This window comes from Sitodiplosis mosellana, unplaced genomic scaffold (assembly GCF_009176505.1).
Source record: "Sitodiplosis mosellana isolate CC-2019 unplaced genomic scaffold, AAFC_SMos_1.0 Smas_scaffold_6197, whole genome shotgun sequence".
NCBI lineage: Eukaryota > Metazoa > Arthropoda > Insecta > Diptera > Cecidomyiidae > Sitodiplosis > Sitodiplosis mosellana.
Window position 1 is genome coordinate 2469201 of NW_022601438.1, and position 21345 is coordinate 2490545.

Below are 21345 nucleotides of genomic sequence, written 5' to 3' on the forward strand. Positions count from 1 at the left end.
TTAATCGAGAAATTTTGCTGATTTTGAAACTCAGTTTTTTTGTTTTTAGAAATGTTAGCAAAAGAAGGATTTTCACAAAATTAATTCAATTTATTCAAAATACAACTTATTAAACTAAACCGAACAATTGGTTTGATTATTTTTTCTTCTGATCGGAGCTACCATCTAAACCGGTCCATTTTTCACTCACTGTCCACAACCAATCGCTAACGGACTTATTTTTTGCCTCTTCTGACACTTGATCTTTGGTACAGTTGCTGAAAATAAAAATAAGAAATTCAAATAAAAAAATTCAAATCTAACGATATACCATAGAAATGAAGACGAAATTCGGAGACATGTTCTTTTTTCCAATGAAGGAAAATTGAAAAGAAACATTCTGAGAATAAAGTGTGGAAGGAAATAAATTCAAAGGAAATATATGAGCAAGCTGATCAATATTCACCTATAATACAGTCCCGATTTATTGGCAAGTCTTGGTTCTAATGCTGCCATTATGGTTGTTTGAGCTCCCGACTTGGGCGTCTTTAAAAATGGCCACGTCAATGGCCGGAAAATCATACTATAATCGAAATGATTTGTAATCGATTAACTTCAAACAACAAACGATAATTTGAAAATCATCGAACGTAATGATAACATGACTGAAATAATCAAAATAATGAATAGTGATTTGTACCCTGATAAACTTTTGAAGACTCCCATGTGCCGTGTAATTTCCGTATCGACTAGGCCAGGATTCACAGCGTTTACCGTAACACCAGTGCCGGTCAATTTACGGGCCAATTCCCGCGTGAACATTATATTCGCTAATTTGCTTTGATTATACGCTTCGGCTGAATCATAGCTCTTTTCACTATTTATATCCTCTGCGTTGATTTTCCCCCTTAAATGTGCCGCACTAGACACATTTATTATTCGACTTGGCGCTGATTTCTGAAAAAGAGTAGTGAAAAAGAGAACGATTCAATTGAAAATAGACCGAATAGGATCAACCAACTGATACGAATTTAGTATAAAAATTCATCAAAATTTTCGAAATGGTTTCACATATGTATGTTTTGGATAGCAGCTCAAAATAGTGTAGGTAGTGCATGATCAAACACTCACCGTGATCAAATCAAGAAGCAAATTGGTTAAGAGGAAGTGTCCCATATGATTAACTGAAAAAAACATTTTTTTTTTAAATACGTTCATCCATAATATTGAACAAAATATTGGATTACATTACCTCCTAATTGCATTTCGAAGCCATCCTTCGTCAGAGTGTGCGGACATCGCATCACGCCGGCGTTGTTGATTAAAATATCTAGTCGATTCTCCCGTTCTTTATATCTGTAAATTCGAATCACTTCTTTGAGAAAAAAAAAATCTTTTTCCAACTGACAATTCTTCACAATTCAAACACCAAGCATTTACTAACTCTTTCACAAATTTCCGAATCGAATCCATTGAACTGAGATCGCATTCGATGCAGTGAACGTGCTTGTTTGCTGATTCCAAAATGATATCGTCGCGAATTTGTTCGCATTTCTTCATATCTCTGCATGCCATGTACACACGTGCCTCCCGTTTGGCCAGCTCACGGGCGGTTTCTTTGCCGATTCCGCTTGTTGTACCGGTGATTACGATTCGTTTATCCGTTGCCTTGATGGGATCTTTGAATTTTTCCCCTTGCATTTGGTCCCTAAGAATAGAAAAACAATGTAAAAATCATATGTAATCCGTATAAAATCTGGCCGTATCATTATTCCTCACTTCAGAAAAGCACATAATAACCCAGCCGTTGCAAATGCACTCGTAAAGATCATGGGTCTTGACTTCAAACTATCGAACAGCCCCATTGTTTTTTTTTGAGGTTATCTCTCTGTGTGTGAATTTCAAAGATGTAAAGAAATTAAACGATGTTGTGATGGAAATCGAAACACAAATTGATAGCAGATCCAACTACAGTCGGATTTTGAAGTTGACACAATTTTGTTTGTTAATCGTTATAAATTTATGGTTTTTTTTTTGTTGGTGATTGCGAGCGGTATTCCAATACAAAAATTCCTTCATAAATTCTGTTTGACAGCTGTCATTGCGAACCATTGTGAATGAACCGAACTGGCGAACTGTCAAAACAAGGTTTGACTTCGGTTTTAGCGCTATTTCGCACAAATCATCCAACGTTTGATACATTTTGCGTTGAAAAAATCGGCTCGACGGTGTGTTTTTTTTTATAATTCCAAGACAAATCACTCAGAAAGAGAATATTAATTTCGATCAATGTTAGCCGATTATTTGCGTAGTACAATGCGACAATACTTCAGTGACTACTGAAAATTACTGGTAATTTTCCTGTTTATCGTGAATAATGTTGATGTTTTTTTCTTTGTACAGTGTCTTTTACTTAGATTGATATCTAAAGATTTATTTTTTTTATTTTATAGTGATCTGAAGTTTGGAACAAAATGGCTGAAAATCCGCCGAGAAACAATGCAGCTGGAAATGGTGGAGCAGGAAGCAATCGAAAAACACCGAACAACAATAATTTCTTTCGAATGCGTCATCGTTTTCAAAACAGCCGTGATACAGGACCAAAACAACGAACCGTTTCGCTTTTGATACCACAGTCGTCTTCGTCAAGCGGATCATCCGGTTCTACATCTGGTCCATCGTCAGCATCAGCTTCGTTTGGAATCAATAAAAAGACTGGGCCATACAGTGGTTGGCAGCTTTACTTCCCTGAAGTCGGTATGTTTATTAAACATTGTTTAAGCTAAAATCGTCAGTGCACATTCATTTTGTACTGTGCAATGAATTTTTTCTCTCTCGACAATGCAGTTCTAAGCGACTTATATGGACGAGTTTCTCTATATATGCTCTTAGCCACCCCTACGAAAGTAAACTGGCTCGTTTGAAGAAATGTCAAAACATTTTCAATTTTTTTTATGATCACTAAGAAAATATCGCGCATCATTAGTTTAAACGGGAACATAACCTAAATGAAACAGCTAACTTTTGAAGGGACGCCCACATAAATCGGTTCGTCAATAAGAGGTCGTTGGAATCGTGGGTTTTGCAAAAAAACAACATCATCAACATTTGTTTTTATTCCTTCATTTCCATTGTTGTATTTCCTTCCACAGACTACAAAGATGATTTGCCAATACTCCGAAAGATCAGAGCATTTGAGCAGCACATCAAAAGTCAGCCGCTATTCTACAAGTTAAATGACATTCGAAACAATCTCTGGTTCCCGTTGCCATTGCAACGCCTCCAAAATGACGAGGAATTTTGTCGGAATTTCCCGAATTTCATATTAGATTTGAATTCATCGGTAATGGAAACGTTGATGTGTGCCGGTTTGGCCGCCCATCAGAGAATTCAAACGGATTTACCGGAAATTTCATCGAGTCAATTGACCGGCAAGGAAAATATAACAAAATTGTCATTGCTACCGATCCGAGCACGTGTTCAAGGTCACACACCAATCGTGAATCTCAGCGCGCTGAAGCAAGACATTTATAATTGTTTGATTTCTGTACGCGGAACGGTAGTGCGAGTGAATCCACCAGCACTGAAGAGCTCATGGATCGCATATAGATGCTCCAAATGCAGAAGTGAGCAGGCCATTCGACAAAGTGATGTGGGTGGATGCAACACGCCAACATGTTGCAAAGCTAGCGGCTGTAATGCTCGCAGTAATTTTGCGATGCTACAAACGTCACCGTACACACGAACCGAGCCGTATCAAACGATTCGCCTTCAAGAATCAGTGCAATCGGTTAAAGGTCAAATTCCAAAGACAATCGAAGTTGATTTACACTATGATTTGGTTGACTCGGTATGTCCAGGAGACGATATAACCGTTACAGGTATTATGCGAGTTCGCTCCAGTGAAAAAACTGGCTACAATCGAGCTAAAGCGGGAACCGAAGCTGGAATTCACAAATACTACATTTATGGCATTACGATCGTGAGCAACAAGAACACAATTACCGTTCGAAATTTGGACTTTAGCGAAAGAGACTTGGATATGATCCGTAGGATTGGCAGTCAAAGACATATATTTAAAATTCTGGTTCATTCACTGTGTCCTCGTATCTTTGGCCATGAAATGGTAAAAGCTGGCTTGATTTTGTCACTCTTTGGTGCATCTGGGAATGGTGGCAAATCAGAGATAACACCAGGACATGGCAAACGATCGGAAATTCACGTTCTCGTCGTGGGCGATCCTGGTCTTGGGAAATCACTTTTGATTCAGTCTTGTTCGAATGTGTCGCCGCGGGGAATTTTCGTGTGTGGAAATAGGTAAATAGTTGATTTTTTCGCTACATCAATGATTCGTCAGTTGGTCATTGGTATGAATATCTTAATGAATAGTTAAATTTCTGAATTTTTTTTGCATATTTCAGCGCATCGAATGCTGGTTTGACTGTATCGATTCGCCATGACAAAGGGTCCGATGGAAGTCTCGAAGCGGGTGCTCTTGTATTAGCCGATCAAGGTGTCTGTTGCATCGATGAGTTCGATAAAATGTCATCGAATTACCAGGTAAATAAATGATGCTACCGTTACATTGAGTAACGAATCATCCGAAATTCATGCCATTTCACCTCCGTTTCAGTCGCTATTGCAAGTCATGGAGCAACAGTCAGTGAGCGTTGCCAAAGCTGGTGTTTTGTGTGCCCTACCTGCTCGAACATCAATCTTAGCTGCAGCAAACCCGTCAGCCGGTCACTATGATAAATCGAAAACCGTGTCCGAGAATCTGAAAATTTGGCCAACATTGTTATCCCGTTTCGATTTGGTATTCATATTATTGGATCGAGCCGATGCTTATCTCGACGACTTGCTAACAAATCACATCCAGACATTGAAACAGAATCAAAATAAACCACTGAACTATCGATCGAATCTAACACAAATGCCATCGTTCTCCATGGCCAATGCCAATTTAACACCAGCTGAGAGCGATGCGCCGCTGTACGAACGATTGAAAATGACAGATCAAACAGATTTCCAACCATTGCCATCCGAAATGATTCGAAAGTATATTTTGTACGCTCGAAAATTCTGCTTTCCAACCATCAGTGCTGAGGCAAACGAGGAGCTCAAAAAATTCTACACGGAAATGCGAACAACTCGACGAGGAATCGATTCGGTGCCAGTAACAACACGTCAGCTTGAAGCGCTCATTCGATTGACACAGGCCCGAGCACGGCTCGAACTTGCCCCTGAAGCAACCATCGATCATGCAAGAGATGTGTTGGCCATTCTACGATACACCATGATCGACGTTCTGAGTACTGAACGAGACACACTGGAAATGAAACGAAACATCAACGGATCGGGAATGAGCCATTCCACCAAAGTGAAGCGATTCTTGCAATTATTGCAAGGCCAGTGCAAAAGTATCTTCACTGTGCCGGAACTGAAAGAGCTAGCTGCGTCGCTAGGCTTCGAAATGTTCTTCAATCAAATTCTTGACACGCTCAATGTTCAAGGATTCTTGATTAAACGCGGAAGGGACATTTACAAATTCAACACATAGCCGAGTTGATGAATCAGTTCGTCTTTCTATCGTAATCATATTGATACGAATTTATAGAAAATTGATAACAACATTTGTCATAAGATAAAGTAAACTCGTTGTATTTAACATACATAAAAAATGGAATCAAAACGAAAATTAATTTAAAAAAAATTAAGACATTGAACATCTGTTCAACATGTACATTAGTATAGAAGAGCTAAATAAAAATTTGGAACAAAATCAGTTGGTTTCATTGTAGGTAGTTTATTTCGGGGTATTCAACTTTTTGTATGGCCTCTTTCAAGCACATATCCAGTGGGAGATTCCATTGGGCCAAAGTTTTCATCAATGGATCTCGAAAATGGGAATCGCTTCGAATCTATTAAAATACAGTAAAAATATTATTGTCAATCTAGAGATTCAGTAAATGCACAGTATTTCTATTGTACGTACAGTGTTAGTAATCAATTGAACTTGTGGTGTGTTTGGATGTGTTGTTACAGCTGTGCCCCATTGTCCACGACCGCCCGAATTGATACCGCGATAAATCAAAGTACTTTTCACCTCTGCATTATGTTCACGAACGATGTTTAAGTCAAAATCTACACTGTCATATTTCACCCGAAATGTGGCATCTCCTTTTTTATTGTCCTCCAGATTGTAGTGTACATCGTAAAAAACTGTTACGCCGCACAATTTAAACTCCGCTTCCATCCAACTCTGCAAACGAAATATCAATTTTGACACTTTAGACACAATGAACAGTGATGTCAATTACCTGTTTATTATTAATATAATCATGATATGTTGGCTTTGGAATGATTGCGCTGTCAATCGATGCCAAAAATCCTGACCGAAATTCAACTTTACCAATCGCGGTCTGACCATAACGTGTGGTGCTATCGGAAGATTATCTCATTAAATCATTTTCAAGACACCAAACGAAAACAAGACAAATTACCAAATAAAATCTTACTTGATTGTTGATTCGCAATCGTCGACGGGAAAGTTTTTATCAATAAATTTTCTATTATTATCCATGCAAGCAACCATTTGTTCCACCACTTTGTCTACGTAATTATTCGAATCGACCACTTTGTATATTTTTCCCAAAGACCCCAAAAGTTGTAAATATATTGAAAAACAATATTACTCAAATAGAATGCATCGTATGTTATTTCGATAGAAACGCCATCCACTGAAATAACAACATCAATATTGCAATAAAAGTTTGATAAAAACTTACGCCTTGCTCCAACAAATGGAATTATGAACAATGGAAGTAAGATGTGCGCACAATTCACTATTTTACAATACATTTTCGAATGTGACCGCCAGCAAATCTGACTCTCAAATGATAGCTATATATCTGGTGAGTTCAGAAATAAATACGACGGTGAATGCCTTTTTGATGCCTGATAATGATATAGTGAAAAAATGGGTAGGTATGGGACAGTGATTTGATAGCGATAAAGTCACTTTGTTTGGAACAAATATATAGATATGACATCAGTCAGATAAAATGGATTCGAATAAATCGGACAGTTCGAAAAGAAATTCGGTTTTGAGCTAGGCTAGCGCCGAAACTAAGTATCAACACTTGACATTTTTGCGACGATATACAATTGCATGCAATATATTTTGCATTGTCCATTTATTGTGCTCTCGTACGACAATCATTTTGATAAACATTTGTCCGTTGATCATCCAAAATTGTCATAAGATATTTGAAGTAATTACAGCGAATTTTACATACGTAAAAAGAACTTGATGTGAAAGAAAAATTAATCAAAAAATTAAGACATTGAATATCTGTTCAACATGTATATTTTAAACAATTTGTTTCATTCTAGATAGTTCATTTCGGGATATTCAACCTTTTTTATGGCCTCTTTCAAGCACATATCCAGTGGGAGATTCCATTGGGCCAAAGTTTTCATCAATGGATCTCGGAACTGGTAATTGCTTCGAATCTATTAAAATACAGTAAAAATATTATTGTCAATCTAGAGATTCAGTAAATGCACAGTATTTCTATTGTACGTAAAGTGTTAGTAATCAATTGAACTTGTGGTGTGTTTGGATGTGTTGTTACAGCTGTGCCCCATAGTCCACGACCGCCCGAATTGATACCGCGATAAATCAAAGTACTTTTCACCTCTGCATTATGTTCACGAACGATGTTTAAGTCAAAATCTACACTGTCATATTTCACCCGAAATGTGGCATCTCCTTTTTTATTGTCCTCCAGATCGTAGTGTACATCGTAAAAAACTATTACGCTGCACAATTTAAACTCCGCTTCCATCCAACTCTGCCAACGAAATATCAATTTTGACACTTTAGACACAATGAACAGTGATGCCACTTACCTGTTTATTGTCACAATAATCATGATCAAAACATCATATCATGATTATTAAATCTCATTAAATCATTTTCAAGACACCAAACAAAAACAAGACAAATTACCAAATAAAAACTTACTTGATTGTTGATTCGCAATCGTTGACGGGAAAGTTTTTATCAATAAATTTTCTATTATTATCTATGCAAGCAACCATTTGTTCCACCACTTTGTCTACGTAATTATTCGAACCGACCACTTCGTATTTTTTTCCGAAATGTCTCAAATGTTGCAAATATGAAAAATAGAATTATTTAATTAGCGTTCGCACGAAGACATCGTCTGTTATTTCGATAAACACGATATTCACTGAAATGACAGCATTAATATAACAATAGAAGTTTGATGAAAACTTATGCCTTGCTGCAGCAAATGGAATTATGAACAAAGCAACGAAGATGTGCGCACAATTTAGTACATTACAGCACATTTTGGAGTGTGACATCCAGCGAATCTGACTCTCAAATGATAGCCATTCAACTGGCGAGTTCATCAACAAATACGATGATGACTACCCTCTTGATGCAAGATAACGATAAAGTTTTAGTGAAACAGAAGGGGTCATAAAGAATGAAACAATGTATGGGGCAGTGATTTGATAGTTTTTGCACTTTTGTGCAATTGACGTCAAAAGACCACGTCTTATCTTAAAATAATTTAATCAGTTCGAAAAGTGATTTGTTTTTGAGCTGACACCGAACCTAAATATCAACACTTGAAATTTTTGCGTGGAATTTATTTTGCAATGTCCATTTGTTGTACGCTCACACAACAATCGATTGATTCTTGCCATCAATTTTTATCGATGTCCGTTGCTTCTTCGAATATTTGAATTTCATAAAAATGAAATCGCCACGGTTTGTTTTTCCTCTGTTGATGACAAAATGTCGTTGTGTGCTATGACAAACCAATGATCCAAACCTACATGCAAAACAGCTTCATCGTGCTCGGTATAAAATTTCTCACAGCATTCGATGTTCAGTACGTGCACGTGTAAGCTATAATGACAGTTTGCCACCATAACGTTTTTGTTGTTGTGGTCCGTTATTTTTGCGACGCTCATACGATCCATGCACCCAAATTGCTCGATGATTATGTTTTTTTTTTGCTTAGTTTAGTATGAATCGTTTGAGCACACGCACTCTCACCAACCATTTTATTCTTTGAAACCCACGTTTATCTTCATATTGTTTTTACTAAACCATTTTTTTAGTCATTGTTTTTTTTTTTATAATAATCATTTTCATTTATGTTTTTAATTTTTAAAAAATTGAGTGAAACCAAATAATACAGAAAAATATGCATCCAGGTAAATGGAGATGTTGAATTAAAGCAATACAAAATGAAGGTGATGACGATGTTGATTTTATTTTTTGCTTTCGTTGTGACACCGCACAGAAAATAGCGTTGTAAAGGATTGCAGTTCGTCCAGTAGTGATTATGTGGAATGTAAATCAGAATTTGAGCATAGCAAAGATGTCGATGATGGATATTCTAAATCCGAAGAAAGTAGCTCGTACCACAGTGCAAGCGATGTATCAGTCGATGAAAAAAGTACCGTAAGCAACACAAGCGGCTTAGCCAGTGCTACTTCATCCAATCAACTGTCGATAAATGAGTCGAATTCAGAGGTGGTGCAAAAGATTTTAGTCAGTCGTAAAGTCAACGATGCCATTTTTAAACCAGGTATTTCAATTGTTTTGCATGAAATAAAATCATTTTCTTTCCGTATTGCGGATAAAAATGAATTTTAATCAGAACGAAATGTAAAGATTAAAAATAACTGATTTAAATGCAGATTATCGATTTTCGGTGAAACACCATGGTCAACCGAAATATTGGCATGAAAAGGGTCTGGCAGACATCGATCTTCTAAAGGAACACACCAAAGAAAATGAGTATGTTTGAGTAGTATTGTAAAAGCAACCAAATATAAAATCGTTTTTTTTTTATTAAGATTTGATACAGATGAAGCTGTGGATGTAGTCAGCAAATGGATAACAGCACGTAGTAAGCTATATATTCGCGTGTCTTTGGAAAAAAATGCCAATGAAAATGATGATCCCATGATTAGAATTCACATTCGCAATGACCGTTTGAAGCATCCCGTTGTTTTGCTGCATTTACTGTGGATTAATTTGTACGAAAACCAAATTGTCACAATGGACAGTTTTTCGGGACACACACAAGCGACCATTCCATATCGTAAGTGAAAATTTCGGTTTATCATGCATCACAAAATGTGGTTGGAAATGAATTTGGATTTTGGTTTTGCAGTCGAATCGCTGGATTTTAATGTACCGGTAAAAAAATTTGATTTGAGCAAGGACTACAAATTGGTCATTTACTATGGCTCATTGGCGCTGTTGTTCAGCAAAGAATTTATTCTGAAAGTAAGTGTTTGTTTTTATTTGATTGCTTGATGTTTGTTTCTAAAAAATGAAGAAAAAAATTGAATCATTATTTTTATTTTTCGAATTTAACAGATTACAACACGTCCAATAAGGTAAGTCAACCCGATGACAAAAACTGGGCAATATTGTGCTCCAATAGAAAAATATAATAACCACTTCAATTGATAATTCATTTGTGGCAGAAAAAAAAATTGAATTGAATGACAATTTTACCTGTTAAAGCAAAGAAAACCCATGAAAATTCTTCATTTTCTTCAGCACCATGTATATGGAGAAACTCGACCATTACTTCCCAGAGCCGTCGGTGCGACAGTTGGATCGTCACCATTACAAAGTACCCAACGATGCGGACGTTACCCATGAAGTGGAACTTCTCAAAAAGAAAATTGAGTAGGTTGCAATAGAAATACGACGATTTAAAAGGCACAAATATCAGAAGCCGACGTCGAATGTTCCATTTATCCACAACGATTGCTAAATTATTGCTTCTATGTTTCTTCCAAAAAAAGTTTATATGAAAAATCGGACGCGTCCGATCGATTGAATGACACCAACTACTATTCGATGTGTAAATTGTTGCTCCAAATGGAAGACGAAACCGATTCGAAGCGTTCGCTGCGTCATGACCAGCATAATCAAAAAGTGAAGCACGAATTTGGCAAACGTTATTCATTGCACATTGTAAATTAAATTTGAAATTCTCTTATGTGTTTGGTATTTTATGCTAAAAATCAATAATTTACAATAAAAACGCGTATTTTAGAATAACAAGCGTCTGGAAGCCGCTCTCAATGAGTATACGCGCATTTGGATAACGCCGATGTCAATTCGAACGGCTGAAATATCGCGGAACAAAACGAAATGTAACGGACAACAAGGGCCAGTTGGTCGAAGTAAGAAAGAGCGAATCTATGGTTCGGTAGTTGAAATCAAAGGAAATAAAGTGCATTTCGAGTTGAATGAGACTCTGCACCGATTGGCTGCCCGGACTCATGTTGAACCAGCTGATGAAGAATATTTTATACGGTTTATGAGCGATCGCACCACAGCCACTCTTGAACATCGTGCCCTTGAATACGTCAACAATCAAGGCATTGCACACTTCTTTTTTCCAAATATCACAACGCGTATCAATTGGCCGGTAAACAAAACTCATCCAAGTTCATTCGCCGACAAACCGTAAGCTATCTCTGACTCTCCACTGCATTCGTTGGTTTCAATTTAAGTGTGAATATTTCAAGGATTGCATGGGATTCCAATGATATCAATGACGAACAAAAATTGGCGGTCAAAAATATTCTGCGGCAAACATCTTATCCGTTTCCATATCTGTTGTTCGGTCCACCGGGAACGGGTAAAACTAAGACGCTTATCGAAACCGTTTTGCAAATCATTCGCAACAACAATCCAGATGAATACATTCTGGTTTGTGCCACATCAAATTCAGCGTGTAACGAAGTTGCAAAACGTCTTTTGCAAAGTAACGGTGGTAAAGATAAAGTCTTTCGCATCTTTTCAAAAAGTGTCGCATTCAAAATGGACGATATACCGACCGACGTGTTGGCCGCGTCGAATCTCAAAACAGGCGAACACTATTATCCATCGTTACAATATCTTTATCAATGCAAAGTAAGTGACTTCAGTTTTGAGCGAAGCATTTTCCATTATGGTGGAAGAGTGTGACAACGTAATTTTCCTTTCAGGTTATAGTTTGCACTCTAACCACCGCCGGTCGACTATCTCAGGGCAAAATCAATCCAAAGCATTTCTCGCACATTTTCATTGACGAAGCGGGCAGTGCGACTGAAAGTCAAACTATGATCGCTATCGCTGGTACGGTTTCTTTTTTCAGAGTTAAATTTAGAACCAAAGCTGAAAATTTCCACATTTCAATGAATTTCACTTTCAATGCGGCCAATTGATTCAATTTTTGTTTTTAAAAAACTTAACAAATTGTGAAATTCTATCAATTTTTCCTAGGATTGTGTTCAACTAAAAATGAATTACATGCAAATTTGATCTTTGCCGGGGATCCAAAACAACTTGGCCCACTGATTAAGTCGCAGCAAGCCGTGAAAATGGGCTACGGAATTTCAATGCTGGAACGCTTAATCACCACCAATTCATTTTATATGAGAGACAAACGAACCAACGAATTCAATTCAAATTATGTCGTTCAATTGATCTGCAACTATCGTTCTCATCCATCAATTTTGCATCCGTCGAACAAACTTTACTACGACAACGCTCTACAAGCGTGTGCACCGAAAAGTAAACCAAAATTGTTGTTATTTTACATTTATTTCGTCCAAAGCATTGAGTGTTATCGTTTATTTTTATCAGGCAACACCGACTGGTTTATCGACACAACACTGCTGAAGCAGCCACAATTTCCCGTGATATTCCGTTCGGTGAAGGGTACCACAGTCAAAGATGTTTCTAACCCGAGGTAGAAGATAATTTGCTTTGCATAGTATCTTTTTCTCTTCATTTCTTCGTTTCTAATTTGCGTTTTCTCGTTCCTGTTTGAATAAAGTCCTTACAATCAATTAGAGGTGCAAACAACAATGGAATACCTTCGTCGTATTTTCAAAATGCCCCATCGTGAAATCGCACAGAGCGACGTTGGAATCATATCACCGTATCGTCGGCAATGCGAAGAATTAATGGAAAAGTGCAAAACGCTCGGATATGATGGTATACAAATCGGCTCGGTGGAAGTGTTCCAAGGTAAATTATCTTCATTAATTATTTTATGATTTTTTTAAATTTACTTATATTTTTCTTATTTCATCCTTTTTCTGAAGGCCAAGAAAAGCCAATCATCATTGTATCAACGGTGCGTTCGCAAATGAACAATCTCGGTTTTTTGGATAGCAAAAAGGTACGAATTGCATTTTTTCTTTAAAATCAAATAAACATTGGAAATATTTTGTTCGAATTAAAATTGCATTCAATTGTTCATTATTTTAAACGGTAAATGTTTGTATTTTGAATTCATTTGCAGCGGTTAAATGTTTTGATGACTCGTGCAAAATGCTTGTTGATAGTTATCGGCGATGCAGACACTTTGGCTAAGGATGAAGACTGGCTCTACCTCATTAATTTTTGCCGAACAAACAACTCATTGATCGAGTAAATTTTTCTACCGCTGAAAAAGCATTTTAATTATCAAACAATTTCCCATGAAACCATTTAAATCTGTTGTGTCAAAAGCACGTTTGTTTATATCTCTGTTTGATGCATGCAGTCCGTCAATTCAAAATGTTTCGACTGATTTACACAAGATACTTGATTTTAACTGTTTAAAAAAAAATCGCATCATTTCGTGATGAATTAAACGTGTGCTATTTTTACAAAAAAAAAAAACAAACAATTTCTTCCATTCCTCCGAAAAAAAAGAACAAATGCATGTCCATTTCCAAATTTACATTTTATTTGCAATGAAGCAAACTAGTAAACTTACATAGCTAAACACAAAATGAAGCAATGATTTGTACAATCAAATTGATGAAAAAAAAACACTCAATTTTTAAAACACATTAACAATAATTGGGCTCGAACAAACACTTGGGAATTTGTTGGTGTTGTTGTTATAAAATATGTTAGCGAACAGGATGACTAGGATAAAGTTCATTTTGAGATTTTCTTCACCACATAAAGCGACTTATCTCCCTCAGTTTAATTCAATTCAGTCGAGACCGAAATCAGAAAATGAAAGAAAGACACAGGAATTTATTCAGGAAATATCTGCTCAAACTGTCCAATGTAAATGAACTTGATTGAAATCAAATCCTAACATATGCAAAATAATTGTTGAACATACAAAATGCATGCAAAAGTGGTGATATTTCAGTATGAATTTCTGTGTCTTCTCCTATGATGTGTATTTTTTTTTTTTCCTGAGAATGTCATTGTTTTTTTTTTTCTTGTTATTTGCATAGAAAAATATGCCAAAAAGCAATAACAATTCTTTGCGTTATCTGCGTTGATCCAAGACTTGAATTGAGTTAAAATGAGCTAAATTTGAAATGAGTTTGCATTGATTTCGCTCGTCGAATCTCACTTTATGTACAAATGTTTCAGTACATAGGAAATTGACGAAGAAGGAAAGAGTCGCTTTATTTATCATCCCATCCGAGACTGCCAAAGTTATTATTTTCATAGCTGCCACTGTCGAAAGCACCATCATACACACCACCAAAATCACCGACACTGCCAAAATCACCGCCCGACCATCCACCTGAAACGAAATACGAAATCATTTGAAAACCTAATCGCAATGAATTGAAATGGGTGGAAGGAAGAAAAATCTTGAAACAAGAAGAAGGAAAATGATTCGCACGAGTTAGATCCAAACCTCCGAATTCGAATTGATTTCCGGGAAAACCGCCGCTCCATCCGTCATCGTGCCCATGGTGGTCGTGGTGGTCATGATGGTCATGATGGTCATGTCCATGGTCAATGTGCTTGATATGCTTATAAATTGTGTGCGTATGATGATGGTGTTTTACGTGATATGGAACGTGAATGATAATGTGCTTATGATGTGCTCCGCCGGCTGCACAAAACGACCCCAACATCGTTGTGAGCACAAGCAACGCTATTATCTGCAACAAGAAATGTGAAGCAAAAACACAGATTAACCTTACATTAGACGCGATCATTGATAAAGAGAAACACAGTGCACAATCATTAAGTTCAAGTGGCTTAAATATGGGAAAGTGTTGAGGCGATGCGCCGATAGCATATCACGATGTTTCACCACATCGTCCATCAAATCACTTTTTTTTTTCTCTTGCTATTTACCACATCAATTTATAAACTTTAATCTTCAATGGACGACGTCACTGCTATGTTCGTTGTATTTTTCACATCATATCGCTCTATCGATCAATGTCTTCTATGTTGACTATATTCATAATCATGACACGAAACAAACATTGCAAATTTATAGCTGAATATGCTCTGCATGTAATTATACGTTGCATTTTGATATGCAATCGGCAGTAACCAGATTAAATGAAGAAAAAATAATAATCGCAAGCAACTTCTCGAAAACAAGAGAAGTGATTTTTTTTCTCGAACAAAAACATATAACACAATTTAAAAGTATGTAACTCGAACATATATATTCGAATGAGAGAAATGAAGAAAGGAAAAACAAACACAATTTTTGTGGTACATGCACGAAATTTTCGATTGTACTCCATAGCATTGGTATTTGATTGTTGTGAAATATCGAACAAAAAAAAAATTAAAGCATCCAAAAGAAATTGTAATATCAATTATCCGTTACTTGTCATTTCAATTCCAGTTATGTGAAATGTTCAAGTGAACGAAGAAAACAAAATACACAACAGAACGAGATGCATAACAAATTTAATTGTATTTATTACGTATGCTGTCGCCGTATTTTTTTTTTTATCTTTATTCGTCTGCCATTCCATATGAGATGCGATTTCGATACACTTTTCGGCGATTGTGCAATAATGCGTTTTGCTTTGATTCCAATCAATTGAGTAAGAAAACGAAGAGAAGAACTCCTTCGCAATTGATGAGCCGAACTTTGTGAGATACATTTTTTCGGGATTCGCATTATAAATCAATTACGGCTACAGCGACATGTGACGTAATGCAAAATTGCATAATGCCATACGCGATTTGGATCACTTTTTGGACAATTTTACTGTCACTTTTTATTGACGCAATTACTTTTTGTACACCGATTTTTGATGACCCTATTTAAGGTGCGATGGCATTTTCATTGTGGCAGGAATGAAAGTAGGTAACATTCGTTAATATGAATTTAATGTTATGACAGAGCGACTGATAAAGTTGAGAAAAGGTAAATTTTTTGTACATATATAATGCTTCTCACACGAATATCGTCGCTAATTGAAATATTAATTTTTTCCAGTGTAGTTTTCAACAACAAAGTCATCCAATTGGATTTTCATGCCTCAATTTTTTATGATTAGCTTATTGTCTCGATTTTGTTGGAAAAAGCAAATTCGATTTTTTCAAACTTGACTTTTGGCTTTGATTTTCAGACGATTTTTTTTTATTAGATTCGATTTTTCGGCTTAATTTTGCATTTTTCTCTATGACAATAATTTGATGCATAAATACAATAATTTAGGGTGGTTAAAATAATCTCTTTTTCCGTAACTAAAACGAATAAATGATACAATTCGTTGACATTTCCGACTCATTTTCTTTGGAAATATCCAATAAAGGCCAAAAATAAAACAATTGAAAATATCAACTATCTAATTCTTTGACATAGAATAAAAATCACAAACAAGTTGAGAATAAAATATTGAATAATTTTCTGTCACCAAGTTGCATCGAACGATGCATCGTTCCGTATGAAAAACAGTTAAGTACTTACAGTGGAAGAAAAAATGGAGAAAATGGAGCAAAACTATGTATAAAAATGTGCAACATTCGCACACATTTTGCGCCTTGTGAATCCATTTTTCAAATATCTGTTTCCATTTTAATTGCTTTATTAATGATTATATTGTCGATTTTATTATGTATTATATTTGTTTCATCTGCTTCTACAGTGCGAAATACTTGTGTGTACAATGAGTAGTGCTCAATTGAAGTGCTTTTTTCTCTCTATCTCGCGGCGCACCGGTAAATTAGTTTTTTTTTTTTGTTGCGTCTATTGTTATTTGATTTGCAACTTAATTAGATTTGAACGAAACGGCAGTTTTTCTCATTTGAGCGCTGCAGCTGCTCTCAAGAGTTCATCCAATTTTTCTCATTCACACATTGAATGAAGTGTGGCGGTAATTACCGGTATATAAGAAATTTTTTTAATTTAAATTTTAGCATAAACAAACGCCTTCCATTTGTCGGATAATGTATTTTGCATGCGAGAGATGCATTGAGTATGGGGCGCTCTAATGAATGCAATATAATCTTTCAGATTAGTTTTGTGAAATTGACGATAAACATGAAGTCTGATTCCTCAATCGTCGCAAGAGGAAAAAAACATCAACTCAAGGTGATGAAAGGTAGTTTAGGGTAAATTGAATGAATTTCACTGAAGCAAAACCAACAATTTGATTGACACGCACACATTCTTGGTAAAGGATCCATCCGAAATACTAGATCAAGTATGAAACATCTGGTTAATTGATCCGTTCGAAAATCGATAGGATTGGCAGCTGACTTGATAATCGGGTTAGGAAATGTAACAAAAATGTATAGGCATCACGTCAATAATTTATTTTTCATAGATGCCGTATGGAGACATTTTTCAATGAAGAAAAAAAATCTTGAAAGACTAGATGTCCACAGAAGTCGATAGGAAATATTTTTGGCGGTCCACTTTATCACAAAATCAGCACTTTCAAACACAATTCGTTGCGGTATTCTCCATTTTAGAGGTCCAAATGAAATTGCAGACTGTGTTTTTTTGTTCTTCAAATAAAACTTACCACAAATTGTCGAACCATTGTAAATGTTGAAAATATTCTGGTTAACTTTGTATGACACTATGTTAAATAAATCCTTTTGCAGGAGTTTTAAAATCTCAAATCGCAAACAAAATCGTTATTTTTCGCGCTACGCACTGAACTGTTCAACTAAATTTGTTTATATTATCCCGTTGCACCGTGTGTTAACCGTCCAAACACTGTTTCATATCTGGTGACCGGCCAATTTTGAATTTTCTTTTATACCGTTTTTCATGCTGCTACTCAAATCGTTTTGTATTAAATAACTTCTTCGTGTACTCATGCCTCGTGTATACTACGCGGCCAAATTATATACATAGAAAGCAGCAGGCAATGGGAAGAAGAGAGCGAACGAACGAACGAACGAAAAAAGAATGTGAGTGCTTTTTTTTCTTTCTTCATTCATTATGTTTCAGTGAGGCTGTTACTTTTATTTGTATCAGAATTATCGTTTAAACATTACTTTTATTCACCTATTACGACTGCATTGAATGCGTGATTATGTTTCTCTGGCGCTATCACCACAGTCAATGGGTGTTGTTGTTTTTGTTTTTTTTTTTGTTCATTTCTTACTGCTATCGGGCGCAAAGAAGCCTACACAATCACCCGAAAAGATAATTGAAATACTATTAAAATGTGAATGAATATCTGTTGTGTTTTTTTCTTCTTCTTTTTTGGATTTTATTGTAATGCAATCTCCCAATATTAAAAGTATTGTTCAGAAGATTTGTTGTGGTAACCTGCCGAAATAGCAAATCCAACTACGTATACGGGAAGTTCAAGTTGTGCCAATTTCAAGATGCGGTTTCGATCGGAAAGTTGTTTTTCGTTTTTTGCTCGAAAACGTTTGCGGTCGAACCGTTCAATTCAAGTACAATATGAGCAAATTGCTAGTGCAATCCATGACATTTCACGTTGTTCATCCAATTTGTGGTGAGTCCTATCACATCGAAAAAGGGAGAGAAGAAAAGGAAAGCAGCCAGCAATTCGTGTCCAAATCCGCGGGCCATATAATGTGCAGTGCACTTATGCAATTATCAGACAGTGCAGCGTATTCTACAGCAATTGATTAGAAAATACGTAACAATCGGTTGGCTTTTCATCATTTACCTTTCCTGCGAAATTAATGATTCGATCAGGTCATTGACGATCGTCGCAAATGCGATCCATCACCATCTTTTTTTCCATTTTCTCTCTCTCTCTCTCTCTCTCTCTCTCTCTCTCTCTCTATCACTTTGGTGATCTCTCACATTAGTTCCTTTCGAATTTTCACCAAACGAAAATTAGTCACAAAATATGCGTTGGGTTTTTGTTTCTCTCTCTCTCTCGCAATCCGTATAAGTGAGTTCATCGAAAGCGATATGACTTCAATTACGAATTTAATTTTCTTTTCCGCATTTTATCTCCCATTCGGATGTCGCGGGGCTAAATTACAAAATATCGCATTTCATTTGTTGTTGTTGTTGCTGGTTGTGTGTGACAAACTGTCATTGCACTATTTTGTTTTTGTTATTTTATTCATATTTTTTCGCTCTTCGTTTGATAGACCAAAGTCATTTCTTATACAATCATCATTTGATAGCGAACATTTTGTGCCGTTTGAATAACGGCCACCAGTACAGTTTCGCTCGGTGACTCGAACTTATTTTTTTGTTTTGTTTTGCTGTTCACTTGGCTAATTAAGTTTTATTTTATTATTACTCAATCGGGAAGAATGCGGATTGAAGCATAAACGTTAAAGGAAAAAAAAATTTGCTTCTATATAGCGTATTGTATTTTATTTCATCATTTCGTCTCTTGTTATTGCGCGGGAGAGCAAACACATGAAATAATTATAATAAAGAGTTTTTTCTTGCTTTCATGCGTTTCGTATCGCAACATATTAAATAAGTTATATTACGGTGTGCATTTGTGGTGGTTTTTTTTTCTTTCTTCGCGATCCGTAATGTAAATTTTGTAGTAAATTTTGCACGTCTGGATGGAAAATCTATACATGCTAGCGAACCGAAGAGATGGAAAGAAAAAGATTTATTGCGGCGCTATAAATGAGGTCTTTTGCATATTTCAAGACAAATGAATTGCGCTAAGATTAATGTGAATTGTTTTCGATTGATGCAAATGCGAACATATTAGTTGATTGAAGGGAGATGCAACGATGCACTTGCATGGATCTAATTGATTTCTTTATTTACTGTTCATTGGGCTTTTTTTTTTTTTAATTTTTCAGTACTCAGCTTTATTAGGTTTTTTTGGCAATGAAAAAACGTCGATATGCCAAAATTTGCGGCCTTGATTGCCGTTTCATCAGAAGATTTTCTCGAATATGTCATTTTGTTTTCAACTAACTAAGATTCGCCATTTTTATTTAAATGTTTGTTACTTTCGTTTATATGTGTATCATTTGAAGTCGTGCGTAAAAGATTACATAGGAAATAATGGATTCGTTGCCTATTTTCTGCGTGTGTGTGTGTGCTTTGTTTTTCTTCTTCATTTGTTGTTTTGACGCTAAAAATCGGAAAAGATCATTGTTTTCGCATCAGCCCATCCATGGTGGCCCGCATCACAAGAGAGCAACACCCATTCGCGCGAAACATTTTCCGATAATATTCCATTTTTCCCTCCAAATAAACAAATATTGCATCCAAAAACAATGGCTGTAGGTTACTTTGCACAGAAAAGCAGAACAAATATGTAATAAATGACGATTTGAATAAATTAAGCTTCTGTTTGAGTTGTCTGCGATCTTACGATGAAAAACGAAAGTGTATCTCTTTTTATACCTTAGAAACCAACACAGTGAATAGAAAGTCAAAGAAGCTTGTCGAAGCTCCAGATTATGTACGGAACTGAATCGCTAAATACAAAACCAAACAGAAAGAAGAAGAAGAAGACGAAACAAAATCAAACCAAACACATTCCCAGGTGAATAATCAAGTAATCATGTCAATAAGTGACTTGTCGAACATCGGAAGTTTTTGGTTGAACGATTTTTTTGTGCGCTTTCTGGACATGATCGATGTCGCTTAAGTTTGCCTCCGTCAAAAAGACCGGGAAATGAGAAGAACATGTAAGAAATCGCTGAATTGTAATTTTCGTCAGTCCACTTAATTATTTATGGGGAAGTATTTCACCATTGTTTGTCGTTTAGCTAGAAAAGTCCAAATGTAGAAGGCGATGACAACGACGACGGCAACGGCGACGGCGACGACCAAAACAACTGAACCATCGCTATACACACTGTCGCCTAATTCATTTTCGTTTCGAACTTCTTCTTCTTCTACTACTTCGGAAGTTGCAAGCTAAGAAAAACATTCAGTGGATCAATTAGAATGTGCAGTGTCTCGAAGATACGTCGCGCTGTTTTGAAGAACACAAACAAATCATTTTCCGTGTCATGGATGGCTCCCATCAACATCACCACACTCGAACATCTAATGCGATGATAGAATGGATGTCATGGACTTGTGTTTCTGTTCATTTTTTTTTTTCTTTTCTTACGCAAAATATCCGTTGAATGCCCGTGATTCAAAA

At 36.2% G+C, this 21345-nt stretch overlaps 5 protein-coding genes and 1 long non-coding RNA gene across 9 annotated transcripts; 2 read left to right on the forward strand and 4 right to left on the reverse strand.

Moving 5' to 3' along the window:
* Nucleotides 1-69: 69 nt before the first annotated feature.
* On the reverse strand, nt 70-2074 carry LOC129577226 (retinol dehydrogenase 13-like). The gene is made up of 7 exons (XM_055463886.1): nt 1759-2074; nt 1424-1687; nt 1232-1335; nt 1111-1163; nt 680-936; nt 446-562; nt 70-257 (listed from the first exon to the last, which is right to left on the reverse strand). Exons 1-7 carry the CDS (start codon nt 1842-1844, stop codon nt 137-139), a joined length of 1002 nt encoding a protein of 333 aa, XP_055319861.1. The 5' UTR covers nt 1845-2074; the 3' UTR covers nt 70-136.
* Nucleotides 2075-2079: 5 nt separating this feature from the next.
* On the forward strand, nt 2080-5761 carry LOC129577222 (DNA helicase MCM8). Its single transcript, XM_055463875.1, has 5 exons — nt 2080-2331; nt 2433-2736; nt 3132-4296; nt 4401-4539; nt 4613-5761. The coding sequence occupies exons 2-5, from the start codon at nt 2454-2456 to the stop codon at nt 5537-5539; spliced, it is 2514 nt and encodes an 837-aa protein (XP_055319850.1). The 5' UTR covers nt 2080-2331; nt 2433-2453; the 3' UTR covers nt 5540-5761.
* LOC129577227 (uncharacterized) lies at nt 5620-6922 on the reverse strand. The gene is made up of 5 exons (XM_055463887.1): nt 6768-6922; nt 6498-6615; nt 6300-6420; nt 5975-6241; nt 5620-5900 (listed from the first exon to the last, which is right to left on the reverse strand). Exons 1-5 carry the CDS (start codon nt 6838-6840, stop codon nt 5772-5774), a joined length of 708 nt encoding a protein of 235 aa, XP_055319862.1. The 5' UTR covers nt 6841-6922; the 3' UTR covers nt 5620-5771.
* An 86-nt stretch (nt 6923-7008) lies between these two features.
* Nucleotides 7009-13715, forward strand: LOC129577221 (putative helicase mov-10-B.1). Of its 4 annotated transcripts, none has more exons than XM_055463870.1 (17): nt 7009-7253; nt 7375-7479; nt 9327-9614; nt 9727-9826; nt 9886-10133; nt 10206-10321; nt 10415-10434; nt 10601-10732; nt 10852-11023; nt 11106-11521; nt 11584-11971; nt 12046-12175; nt 12323-12613; nt 12686-12791; nt 12879-13072; nt 13150-13226; nt 13350-13715. In XM_055463870.1, the coding sequence occupies exons 2-17, from the start codon at nt 7464-7466 to the stop codon at nt 13479-13481; spliced, it is 2826 nt and encodes a 941-aa protein (XP_055319845.1). In that variant the 5' UTR covers nt 7009-7253; nt 7375-7463; the 3' UTR covers nt 13482-13715. The 4 variants fall into 4 exon arrangements, with proteins under 4 accessions (XP_055319845.1, XP_055319849.1, XP_055319847.1 ...); XM_055463874.1 differs by lacking the exon at nt 7009-7253 and adding an exon at nt 9204-9237 and having other exon boundaries at nt 7388-7479; XM_055463873.1 differs by lacking the exons at nt 7009-7253; nt 7375-7479 and adding exons at nt 8903-8921; nt 9204-9237.
* On the reverse strand, nt 7335-7966 carry LOC129577229 (uncharacterized). Its single transcript, XM_055463890.1, has 2 exons — nt 7565-7966; nt 7335-7494 (listed from the first exon to the last, which is right to left on the reverse strand). Exons 1-2 carry the CDS (start codon nt 7827-7829, stop codon nt 7394-7396), a joined length of 366 nt encoding a protein of 121 aa, XP_055319865.1. The 5' UTR covers nt 7830-7966; the 3' UTR covers nt 7335-7393.
* Nucleotides 13716-14422: 707 nt separating the features above from the next.
* Nucleotides 14423-14815, reverse strand: LOC129577231 (uncharacterized). Its single transcript, XR_008688985.1, has 2 exons — nt 14703-14815; nt 14423-14585 (listed from the first exon to the last, which is right to left on the reverse strand). It is a non-coding gene; the product is annotated as an uncharacterized LOC129577231 (long non-coding RNA).
* Between the last annotated feature and the right edge of the window lie 6530 nt (nt 14816-21345).

Coding starts and splice junctions, on each gene's coding strand:
- LOC129577226 (XM_055463886.1), bottom strand. CDS start 1,844: ATGGGGCTGTTCGATAGTTTGAAGTCAAGACCCATGATCTTTACGAGT. Junction 1,688..1,758: donor TTATTATGTGCTTTTCTGAA/GTGAGGAATAAT, acceptor TTCTATTCTTAG/GGACCAAATGCAAGGGGAAA. Junction 1,336..1,423: donor ATTCGGAAATTTGTGAAAGA/GTTAGTAAATGC, acceptor TCGAATTTACAG/ATATAAAGAACGGGAGAATC.
- LOC129577229 (XM_055463890.1), bottom strand. CDS start 7,829: ATGGAAGCGGAGTTTAAATTGTGCAGCGTAATAGTTTTTTACGATGTA. Junction 7,495..7,564: donor ATTGATTACTAACACTTTAC/GTACAATAGAAA, acceptor GTATTTTAATAG/ATTCGAAGCAATTACCAGTT.
- LOC129577222 (XM_055463875.1), top strand. CDS start 2,454: ATGGCTGAAAATCCGCCGAGAAACAATGCAGCTGGAAATGGTGGAGCA. Junction 4,297..4,400: donor ATTTTCGTGTGTGGAAATAG/GTAAATAGTTGA, acceptor TGCATATTTCAG/CGCATCGAATGCTGGTTTGA. Junction 4,540..4,612: donor AAATGTCATCGAATTACCAG/GTAAATAAATGA, acceptor CCTCCGTTTCAG/TCGCTATTGCAAGTCATGGA.
- LOC129577227 (XM_055463887.1), bottom strand. CDS start 6,840: ATGTATTGTAAAATAGTGAATTGTGCGCACATCTTACTTCCATTGTTC. Junction 6,421..6,497: donor GATTGCGAATCAACAATCAA/GTAAGATTTTAT, acceptor ATCTTCCGATAG/CACCACACGTTATGGTCAGA. Junction 5,901..5,974: donor TTCAATTGATTACTAACACT/GTACGTACAATA, acceptor GTATTTTAATAG/ATTCGAAGCGATTCCCATTT.
- LOC129577221 (XM_055463870.1), top strand. Junction 9,615..9,726: donor CGATGCCATTTTTAAACCAG/GTATTTCAATTG, acceptor ATTTAAATGCAG/ATTATCGATTTTCGGTGAAA. Junction 11,522..11,583: donor AGTTCATTCGCCGACAAACC/GTAAGCTATCTC, acceptor GAATATTTCAAG/GATTGCATGGGATTCCAATG.